The 11,912-nt window shown below is 40.6% G+C and overlaps 1 protein-coding gene across 2 annotated transcripts in view; it reads left to right on the forward strand.

The window, feature by feature from the left end:
- CDH2 (cadherin 2) overlaps window positions 1–11,039 on the forward strand; it is a 178,533-nt gene extending 167,494 nt beyond the window's left edge. For both annotated transcript variants that reach the window (XM_037892713.2, XM_043539697.1), the window contains exon 16: window positions 9,665–11,039. In XM_037892713.2, the coding sequence (XP_037748641.1) occupies window positions 9,665–9,871 (207 nt within the window). In that variant the 3' untranslated portion in view covers window positions 9,872–11,039. The remainder of the gene's footprint in view (window positions 1–9,664) is intronic.
- Window positions 11,040–11,912: the final 873 nt, after the last annotated feature.

The raw sequence follows: 11,912 nt of genomic DNA on the forward strand, positions 1-11,912 counted from the left end.
ATAATTTAGCCTAAAATCATTTATTAATGCAGATTAATTTAATAATGGAAGAAGTTCATTTTGATTTTCCTCACATATTACCCTTTGAATCCAGATAATAGTGGAAATTCAATGCCTTGAAAAAGACCAAAGAGTTCCAGCAAACAAGATTAGTGAGTAGGGCAGCTAAATTAAATGTTATATAAGTGCTTTAAGTACTTTCCTCGTCTGAGAGTTTTTAAGAGGCTCTGTGCCTTTTTGATTCTTGCAAAGTAACAAAAAGATAATTGACAGTGAATGAAGATTAAGAATTTACTTTAAAAGATATTTTCAGTTATGAAAGAAATATTTGCCTACAAACATTTTTTTAAATTATTGTTGTCATTGTCCAAATGTTCGGGTATATTTAAGTCATTTGTTTTGTGAAACTTAAAATGTGAGACATTTCAGTGTGTTCTTTATGCTTATTACTTTGGGCAGAAGAAATATTAAAGATAACTTGTCATTAATATTCTCTGATTTTCTCAAGTCTTTGTTACCTGAATAAACAGTTTAAGGTGACTGGTGAATGGAGCTAGGAAAATTTTACAAAAATACTCTTGTGAATATTTGAATTTTTTAACAAAATCCCTGTTGGGATGTTCATACCTCTTTTGTGTTTGCTAGAATATTTGTTGGATGCAACAAGATTACTCCCAGGAATGAACACAGAGACCTCCATTTCTAAGTAATCATTGAGAGAATATTAATATTTACTTTCGATGAGCATTCAAAATCTGCAGTAGAAATCTGATTCTGAGAGTAGCATTCTTCGAATCAGGGCAGAAACCAACCATGTGACAAGGTGGCCAGTCACACAGCTAACATTTCAAATAATAAATATTTGAGAAGATCACAATCTGCTTTTGGACGGTATGGAATCAAGAGGGGAAAAAGGTGACATTCATCATGGGTCCCTTGTCTCCATCCCCTCTCTGGGGTTGGTTCTAGCTTCCTTGCACAGCCAAACAAGGGCTAGAGATGGTCTAGCTCCATTTTAAGTATTTCTTACATATTATTTATCCAGCTGTTCTTGTGACATAGTTTCTGCGTGCTGTACAATGATGTTATACTATCCAGTCATGATTTATTGTGAATGTGGACATGCTGAGCCATGGAAAAGGGAAATCGAGGCAGGAGACTGCCTTCAAGGCACCTTCTCCTCGTGGCCTCAGATTGGCTGTGCAAGTGGTTGCCTGCCTTGAATTCCCTCTTCTGGTGTCTTCTGCCCAGGGATGGATTGCCTGCCTGCACCCTCCTTCATAAAGTCATGTGGTGGCCCTGGGTGGGTGCCCTTCTGCAGCAGGCCACGGCCTGACTGGACTGCCTTCCTCATTTGCCTCGCACATGATGGAGTCCCCAGTAACTTCACACAAGCTCTTCACGTATAAATAGCTCTTCTCCAAGGTTAATTTATTTCAGAAGTCCAATATATGAAGAACCATAATCCAGAATTCCCCAGCACAATCCAAACATCAAGTCTGTCAAGGCCCAACAGTCCATCAACAGACTAAATACAGCTCCGGCATCTCACCTCACTCCAGCTCTAAAGTACAGCTTCAGCGTCTCTTGCCTCGCTTAGACTTTCAGATACTTTCTGGTGTCTCTCACCACTCCTCACACCAACCCCACCAGTGGGGTGCTTCTCTACCTTGTTTCCTTCCTGGGTAGGGTTCCAGTACTTGCCCAGAAATACCAGTGAGCTGACCCCTCCGTCGATCCCCAGACTCAACCCTCTCTGGCCCTCTGGCTTCAGCTCTCTTGCTGAAAGAGCCAGCAGGCATCTCCCTCTGTTGCTATCTCTGGCTCTGGCTCTCTGGCCTGGGCACATTTGTAGGTGACCCCCTGGCAGCCTTCCTGCCTTCCGCTTTCACCAGCTCCACTGGTCCCTGTATTAGGGGCTTCCCCTCCCTGAAGCTCTGAGCTCTTTCTCCTCTCAGAACTCTGGATTCTCTCTTTCTCTCTAAGGACTCAGCATTCTAAACTTTGGAGTGTCTCTCATTTCTAATTTCTAGGGACATTACACCAAACTAGGGCGCACCTGGATTGGAACAGGAGAGCTGGGCCCAATTCCATTTAAGGGGCCAGCTACCCAGTTACAATTATGCTTCACTGTTATGCTTTTATTTTTACTTTGCAATATAGGGAACTGTTCCAGCAAACCCCTTCTCACATGAGTAAACTTCTACAGATGTAAGTGGTACCGTTGACTGCTACGTACGTAAGGGTTGGTAGACTGATCCTTGAATATGTAATAAATTTCAGAAACACATCATTTTATTTTTAAGAAGTCTTTATTTCAGTTACTTTTCTGATGCTGAAAGGCTTTTTTTAAACCATTTAGACTCAAGTTTTCAGCACCTTTCTTTTGCAGTCCTCACTGCAGTGCATCATTCTAGCACATGGCATCCCCCGTCAGCCATAAACAATGAGCTACACCTCTTCCTTGTGGAAGCTGGGGACAGTCCAGTGTTGTTGCTGGGGCTCTTCAGACTGAGCCATGCCCCTCATGACCATCTGCCTCAGGTTTTGCCTGTTGAAAAAGTTGGAGGTTTGGCTTCTCCTGAACAATTGTATTATAATTTCAATTTTAATTTATGTTTCAGCAGTGGGAAGTCTCTTTCTGTTCACAACACACTTAATGTTTTATTTAGCAAAGCCTCAAGTGCTCATAAGTCTTTCCTTAAGTACGCAAATGGATGTTAATGAGCTTGGAAAGCAGGAAGATGTCTTTTCAGGTGGTTCCCAGGGCCCCATGGCAAGCTCTTTGTCCAGTCAGGGTATTGCAACCTCACACCCATTTGCGCAGGGCAGCAGTCACACATGAGAAGCTACAACAAAAGAGTTCCCTTCTCGCCCCAGCAGTGCTTCTGAGGAGGGCAAGATCTCTGCATCCGGCGGTGACCTGGAAAGCCATACACTCTCAGGTTTTTCCCCTAGTGCTTTAATACTACAATTGCAAGGCAGTATAACAGGCAAAATGAAAGAGGAAGATACCAAAACTAAGGGGAAATATCTAAATATAAATATCTAATATATAAATTAGATGTTTCCCCTACTTTCCTCCTTGGAGGACATGGCAGGTTCCAAATGGGAAGTCCCAGTTAAAATTAAAATGTTAAATAAAATCATAAAAATCTCATACATTTACATGAAGTACAACAGGACCCTAAAGTTAGAACAGGAGTAGCCTCACACAGACTTATATACAAAAAATCGCTGAGACTTTAAGACAAAAGACACCTTGTGGGGAGTTCTTTGAAGCCCTCATCACCAGCCATGTAGATAGTGGTAGCAATCACAGACGTTGCAGGATAAGCAACTTTACAAGGTGTGGATCTAAGGATCAAAAGGATTCCTTGTCATTATTCAGGAAAATATATTTATGGTAGCCTGGTGGCTTATTGGCCTCAGAGAATTATTCTTGCTTTGTGCAAATTTGACTGGGTTCAGATTTTGGACAGGTACACCCAAAGTTTATGTAAATTATTGGCCTTAATGTGATTTGCTTCAAGAGCAAGGTCTCCAGTTCAGTGGCTACAAGGAAGTGGTGCCTACATCCATGGACATCAGACAGTCATCAGCATGGATACTCTGCACATTCAAGTCACAGGTGAAAAGCTGTTGGGAAATTAGCAGCAAAGAATGTAAAAGGGCTTAAACTCTCTAAACCAGAATTGGCAACACAGTCCCTTTGTCCCTACCAGCATCTAAAAAATGTCTCTGGAATGGAACTTGGTCATGTGCATTTGCATACGGGAGCTTCGAATTTCTGTACAAGCCTCTTCTTTTAATTCTACCATCTGCGCCAAGAATCTGACAAAAATGCTGGTAGTGCAAGTCAGAAGACCAGCCACACTGGGTCAGACCACTGGCCCATCTAGCCCAGTATCCTGTCTTCTGAAAGTGGCCAATGCCAGGTGCTTCAAAGGGAATGAACAGAATAAATAATGATCAAGTGATCCATCCCCTGTCATCCACTCCCAGCTTCTGGCAGTCAGAGGCTAGGGACACCCAGAGCATGAGGTTGTATCCCTGCCCACCGTGGCTAGTAGCCATTAATGGACCAAATCCTCCATGAACTTATCTAGTTCTTTTTTTGAACCCTGTTATAGTTCAGGCCTTCACAACATCCTCTGGCAACAAGTTCCACAGGGTGACTGTGCGTTGTGTGAAGAAACTCTTCCTTTTGTTTGTTTTAATTATTAATTTCATTGGGTGACCCCTGGTTCTTATGTTGTGAGAAGGAGTAAATAACACTTCCTTATTCACTTTCTCCACACCCGTCATGATTTGATAGACCTTTATCATTGCCCCCTTAGCCATCTCTTTTCCAAGCTGAGCAGTCCTAGTCTTTTTAATCTCTCCTCATATGGAAGATTTCCCACCCCCTTAATCATTTTTGTTGCCCTTCCCTGTATGTTTCCATTTCTAATGTATCTTTTTTGAGATGGCCCAAATTACTCAAGTGATAGGAACTTGATGAGGAATATGTAACTGAATATGCTGGACCATCCTAATGACCTGGCAGTTAAAAACAACTGTTAAAATATGCAATGCTGTTAAAACAATCAAGCATTTTGAAAATATTTATACAGTTATGCTTAATAGCTAACCACTTTCCAAAAAGAAAAGAATTCCAGTTGTGACTTAGTTATAATATGGTTTGCAGGCATAAACAAAAATTACCACAGGGACTTGCTTGCTTTGTCTGTTTCAGTGGATAGATGAGTCTCTAATTTTAAGGAAAAACCTCCTTTGCTTCCAGTCCAGTGTACAAACAAGTTGGTAAGATAAGTCATGTGTTATTAGGAATCCTCTGTAGACATTCTGCATTCTATTTTGAGTTTTTAAAAAGTGGAACATTATTAACACTTAGAATACCTGAGGATTTGCATACCAGTGTAAATTAAGCATACATTGCAATAGCTTTGTTCAGTCTAAAAGTACATTTTCAAGAGTCACCTGTCCCTGAACAGAAATCTGAAACAAATTGTATTATGGTAGCGAGCTTGAGGCTAAAGATCTATTTCTAATCAACACAGGACGTAGCCTGCATTAAATTAAATGTAAATTACAAACTAAAGGTCCCATCCCATGAGATGCAGAGGACCCTCCACTCACTTTGAAGTAAAGTTGTTGCTGATGGTGTTAAGTTTTTTGCAAGGAGGAGCCCTAGCCCTTCAATGTGCTCTCTCTTCAAAAGCCAGCTCTTAGATTGTTACAGTTATTCCTCAGGCTTCCCTTCCTTATTCCCAATCCCTATCCCAGCACCACCAAACATCTCTCAGATCCGATAAAGAACTATCATTTATGAAAATATAAGCACAAGAACATTGATTCTCTAATGTTTCCCATTCCTGTTCAGGATTCTGTAGTTTACCCTTTCCTGTCATTTGGTAACAATAGATAAAATGAGAGCATTATGTGTGCTTAGCTTATGTAAACATAAGGTTGCTGAACCTCCTTAGTCAACTCTGGGTGCAAATTCCCCTTCCTCTTTCATGCCTCCTCTGAGTAACAGGGACTGGGGCATGGGCAGAAAGGGGAAAGTTGCAGCCAAATTTGTCTGAGTAAAGTTTACATCTCCAGTGTTGAGGCAGCTTATCCATCTGGCAAACCTCCTGTGGTTCTTCAGATGGGAAAGCCCAGTCCAAATGACCTTACCAGCTCCTTTAGACAGGCACTCCTTCTGGTAATGAACACATGTGAGGAAGGCATGGAGAGCTAGCTAGTCATAGAAATAGCACCAGACAACAGAAGTAGATGGCAGATTGGGTTAGTGTGGTGATTTTATTCAGCAACAGGAAAGCAAAATTGTCTCATTTTAAATTTCCTCTAAAATTTAGTAAATATTTTGCCAGGGATATATTGTGGAAAATTCACTTGTCCTCCCAAGAGTTACTGTGTTTAAATTTGGAGCATTAGAAGATGAAATAGAGGGATTTTTAACCTTGCTTTCAGTGCAAATGTCAACTTAAGTTTAACCATGTTGATATCCCCATAATGCTGCCTCTTGGATTTTCCTGGTTCAGCATCCATTGCTGGCAGTGGATGAAATAAAACTTGCTGTGTCATTGAGTTTACAGGATAGAACGACAATGAAAAATTCACTGTTCCAGAGGCTGTATATAATGTGCAAATTGTTTCCTTGAGAACAGGTACCAGATACCAACTTGAAAATAATAAGAGATTGTTCAGTCTGTAAGCCTCGCTTCATGCTGTAGATGGCTGGTGCCTGGCAGAACTTCTACAGTTGCATGGGGAAACTATTGTTATTTACAGATACCGATTAAGCTAGTATCCCAGAGTCAGACTCACAAGCTGGCCATCCTCAGAGTGGATCAACTGTGAAAACTGTAGGAATATCTCCAGAATTTCTGCTCCAGGCCAGCATTGTGAATGGCTTTTACAAATTAGCTCTGATCCTTTCCACATAACCTCTTCAGCTGAAGCAGGACTTCTCTCCCTTCCCCGTTACCTACATCCAAAAGGATGGGAGTCTGTAGCCCCAAGCAAGCTTAAGGGACTGACTGAAAGGAAGAACATTCAACAATGCAGACCCAGCTATATATAGCTCAGTAAGTAAAATTGTGTTTCTGTTGCAAGAGCAGAAATGAACAAGAAAGACTAGAGCTTTGAAGTTGGACCAGATAAGATGTTGCACTCCAGCTACAGACATTTAGGATGATGGACTCATTTGTCCTTATTATAGCTATCAGGATGGAAAACTCAGAAAAGAAATATAACAAAGGCTACCAATTATCCTGGGTAGATCATTCGACTAGAGTGCTGGCTACTAATTACCAGCTCAGTGGCTTTGTACACCCCAAAGTATTTATTTAAATTCTAGAAATGTTCTTGGCTGAGGTTATTAGTATAATAAATATACAAAAACTAAATACCCTGAGCCAGGTTCTCTGCTGCCTTGTGAGGTCATGTACACCCATGCAAAGTGGGCATAACGTGCTATTAAATCACATTGGTAGCACTGTACACTCATTTTGCATATTTGTGAATGGTTACACAAGGCAGTAGAGAATCAGGCACATAGTTTTACTGGTGTTTCTTTTCTTCTGCATACGTGACATATGGCCTAATTAACTAATTTAGCGATACCGGGGTGTTTTCTAGAAAAATCAGTGCCCATGCAATTGGCTGTTACATCACATGATTAGACCTACAACATGCCATGTCAAACCATATTGAATGAATTTTACTGAAAAGGGATAATCTCCAAGGAAATACTCAATCTTGCAGATAATCTGTTTTGTCAGGAAGCTGTTCTCAGAGAAATTTGTAAGTGCTAATTTAAGACTCAGAGGCTTGACAGGGCCCTCCCTCTTAAATTCTTCACTAAGGCTTCTGGCGTTTTGGCTGACAATTTATCTGTTGCCAGTGGCTGCCAAAGTAGATACTTCAGCTAAAGGCCTTGAAAAAATATTGCGTGTCCAGTGGAAGAAACTGCACGGTTGAAAACCCCTGAAGATGGTGACTCTATTTATATTGTCTTCCAGACTTCAACCCTCTTTGTTGAGCCTTTGTGGCCATTCCTTTCAGTGTCTCTGAGACTCTAGCAAACGATGCTCATTTAACCTTCTAAAATCTGTAAGGCTAGACTGAGCTTTGAGGCTTAAACCTGGGTAAGAAGATGGTGCAGGTAGCACCAGGAAAGAATTGTCTCGGAGAGAGAGCAGGGGAGAAAGAGAGATTTCATTCCCTACTCTGCCCTTGCTTCAAGGGAGGAGTGCCTTGTCTGTATTCCTCTTCAGCAGTGGCTCTGTTAATCCCCTGCCCACCAGCTCCTGAGGAGAAGTGTCAGGCACGTAGCCTTGGTCTCCCATGGTCTTGCCATGACCCTCTAAATCCCAAGTTTCTTTGCGGCCACTTAACACTCTCACTCCCCGCTGAGGCCCCTGGGCCATGGCAGGGGGACAGAGCTTCTCTGGTCTTGGAGCCACAGTGGGGTGGGGGTGCAGAATGGGGTGGGACTGTGGGCGAAACGGGCAGGGCTGCAGGGGAAAAGGGCAGAATGGGTGGAATGGGGTGGAGCTGTAGGCGGGGCCACAGCCAGAAGGGAAGGGGCTGGGCCACAGTTCTGGCACGAGGCCCACCACTTGTTCTGGCCTAGGGTAGACCTTAATCCGCTTCTGCTTGCAGCTCATTTGAAGATGTATCCCATGAGCTGAGAAGCTCTGCTGTAAAAGTCATGGAGCATTCTGGCTCTCTCCTTGGCTGGCAGATATGAATGGCCACAACATCTGTCCTTTAATGCATCAGATTGTTTCACCAAAACACAGTCTCTCATTAAAAGCCAAATCCTGGGATGTGCTCCAAACCCTTTAGGACCTTCCCCTAAAAGTGAAATTCGAGTCACTTACTTCCTCAGGACAAGCTATAGAAGTGGTCTTCTAAATCATCTTCAGGATGTTGATAACTGAAATCCTTCATCCACAAAAGAAAACATAAGTCATGCCCGACTTTGTATTTATTTCAAAATGTCCTCAGAAAATAAATATTTTCATGCCTCCAAAATGAGATTGGCAACAGCTATCTGTTATCCCTGCCTTGAAATAAGCCCCTCCAAAAAAACAAACCCAGGCTGTTGTATTTGCCAGACCGGTCTTATTACTACTACTTCACCAAACTTCTGAGATCCACTGATAATTATGGGTTTCTTTAGTTTATGGTGCTGGGTTTCTTTAGTTTATGGTGCTCAGCCTTAGAAGCGGAATTTTAAAATTATGGATTGTCTTTTGACTGTCTAATAGATTGAAGACTTTGAAGCAAAGGTTACAATCCCAAGAAAGCAATAATTGAAAAAAACATTCTTGTGAAATTTATTATTTGCACTTGTGAAGTGATGTACGAGAACTCATGTGTGGTCACTGTAAAACTCGTAAAGCCTAGGCCATTATTTATTAATGCTCTCTTCCTCAAGGTGGGGCTTAGAGGTAGGTGACCTGAGTGCTGAAAACTAGGGAGCAGGAGTGAAGTTAAATATCTCCCAATTACTTATTTATGGAGCTACCAGTGTCTTGTGGCATGTGCAGATTAACCAAAGGCCTGCTGTCTTTCAGTGGTGGGGTGGGGACCATGTGAGACCACTGTTGTAACGAATCTATACAAACACACTTGTCTGTCCTATAACCTTTCCTTTCTTTACCCCTCCACACCCTTGACTCCAATGGTTTGTGGTTTTGTTCATGTTATCATAAACTGTCCATATCTTAGTTCTGCTTCAAGTGATGGTCCCTATTGTATATCTTAGATTGTGAGCGCTCTGGCTCAGGGAATGTCTATACTGGTTTGTACAGCACCTAATCCCCATTCAGTTGCTACTGCAATAGAAATAACAGTAATAATAATGTTCTCTAAAGATGTGTAACCATATTTTCAGTTAAATTCAAAATCGGCTAATGCTGGAAACTTGACCATAAGAACAGAAGACTCATTATTTATATTTTTGAAGTTTCAAAAATATGAATGCTGTTTCATTAGTTGAAATCTGAGGAAATGGATAAGAGGAAGAATCTGGTTTTCTCAGCCTGCAGTGGATGTGATAGAATTGAGATATTCTTGTTACATTTTTTTCTTCCTGTATCACATATAGAATTTTGTCTTTCTTCTTTTCTCCTTATTTCAGGGACTTAAAGCAGCTGACAATGACCCTACGGCCCCACCATATGACTCCCTCCTAGTCTTTGACTATGAAGGTAGTGGCTCCACTGCTGGATCTTTGAGCTCTCTTAACTCCTCAAGTAGTGGTGGTGAGCAAGACTATGACTACCTAAATGACTGGGGCCCACGTTTCAAGAAACTTGCTGATATGTATGGTGGAGGTGATGACTGAACTTTAAAGTGAACTTTGTTTTTGGACAAGTACAAACATTTCAACCGATATTCCCCAAAAGCATACAGAAGCTAGGCTTTCACTTTGTAGTCTACTAGCACAAGTGCTTGCTGAAGGCTTTGGCATAGGCTGCAAAACCAATTTGGGCTCAGTGGGAATATCAGTAATCCAATGCTGTTTGGAAAAAAATATTGAGCTCAGTTACACTTGAATTTTACAGTACAGAAGCACTGGGATTTTATGTGCCTTTTTGTACCTTTTACAGATCGGAATTAGTTTTATGTTTAAGGCTTTAATGGTACTGATTTCTGAAAATGATGCATTAAAGAGACAAAATATGTTGGGGTGGGGAGGAGTAAATTAAATCACAGTATGCTTCAACATGCTTTTGTTACAGTGCATTGCTTTTATTAAAATAAGGAAATTAAAAAAAAAACCTCATGGAGCCATTTTATTATCTGGGGGAGAAGACCATGAGATTGAAAAATGTACATTACTTCTAGTTTTAGACGTTAGGGTTTTTTTTTCACTAAAATTCTAAAACTTATGCAGCTGGTTGCAAATAAAGGGAGTTTTCATATCACCAATTTGTAGCAGAATTGATTTTTTTTTTCCTTATGGTAGAATGTTAGACACATTTTGGTCTTAATCCATGTACACCTTTTTTAAAAATTTCTGGTACTGTTTTTTTTTTTCACTTCACTGTAAAAATGGTATGTGTACATAATGTTTTATTGGCATAGTCTATTGGGAAGTGCAGAAACTTCAGAACATGTGTATGTATTATTTGGACTATGGATTCAGGTTTTTGCATGTTTATATCTTTCGTTATGGATAAAGTATTTACAAAACAGGTTGCAAACAAGTGACATTGATTCAATTGTTGAACTGTAGTTAGAGTACTCAATTTTATTTTTTATTTTTTATTTTAATGTTTTGGTTTGGGGAGGGAGAAAAGTTCTTAGCACAAACGATTTTACATAATTTGTACCAAAAAGAAGACAGGGGTGGCCTGATACTGGTGGTACTAGTAAATATACAGTATGTTGGAAAAAGGAGCTTCTGAACTGGAACGACTTCTGACAACAGCTTTGCCTCTGTATTGTGTACCAGAATATAAATGATACACCTCTGACCCCAACGTTCTGAATAAAATGCTAATTTTGGATCTGGTGGCTGGTTTGGACTTCTTTTGCACTTGAGCAGCTCTGATTGTAGCAAAAAAATACAAGATACTAAAGCTTCATTGAATAACGGTGAAAAAGTGTGTGCAGTTTTTCATCATTCAGTACACATGATCTGTGAAGAAACTATATGTAGGCTAGAAGAAAGTCTGAATTTTGTTACAAGTTTGGAAGCAAAGTGCCAAAATGAAATAGGAATACGCTGTGGTGTTACTATTAAGGCAACACCTTCAGAACTCTCATTTCAAATGGATGGATGGCTCTTCAGTTTTAACATACGTTTTCCAAAAAATCAAATTGGCATGCTCTCTGAATACTTTCCGGTTTCAGAATGGGATGATTATGATACTGGGTTATATAAATATAATAGGTTGGAAGGACTTTGCAGTTCCTGGCAAATCACCCAATGCCTAACCTTGCTTATGTTGAAGTCAGCGTCCATACTCCCCGTACGAGTGAGAACAAGCCCTTCAAATTGTTCCTTAAAATCATATGGTTTTATCAGTGGAATAATGATATTTGTAAAAAGTACTATTTGGTAGGTAATAATAACTAGGTAAATTTCTAACCTAACGATTGATTTACAAACCAAATGAATGTAGTAGGCACAGAAATTCATTTACTTGCTGCCCATTTTTAATCCATACTTTAGGGGCCAAATTCTGAAAAGCACCTGAGACTCAAAACTTAGCAGAAATGTCACATCTTCTCTGTGTGCTGAGAGAATCAAGCAGTGGAGATCTCTATTTCCCTTAGGTAGTGTGGCAGCTGTCTCTGCTCTGGTGCAGGTCAATGAGACATAGCCTGTGTGTCCCCCCACATCTACATGTGGAGCTTGAGGATTCTGTTCTTCAGCC

The sequence above is a fragment of the Chelonia mydas genome, chromosome 2 (genome assembly GCF_015237465.2).
Source record: "Chelonia mydas isolate rCheMyd1 chromosome 2, rCheMyd1.pri.v2, whole genome shotgun sequence".
In the NCBI taxonomy this organism is placed as follows: Eukaryota; Metazoa; Chordata; order Testudines; family Cheloniidae; genus Chelonia; species Chelonia mydas.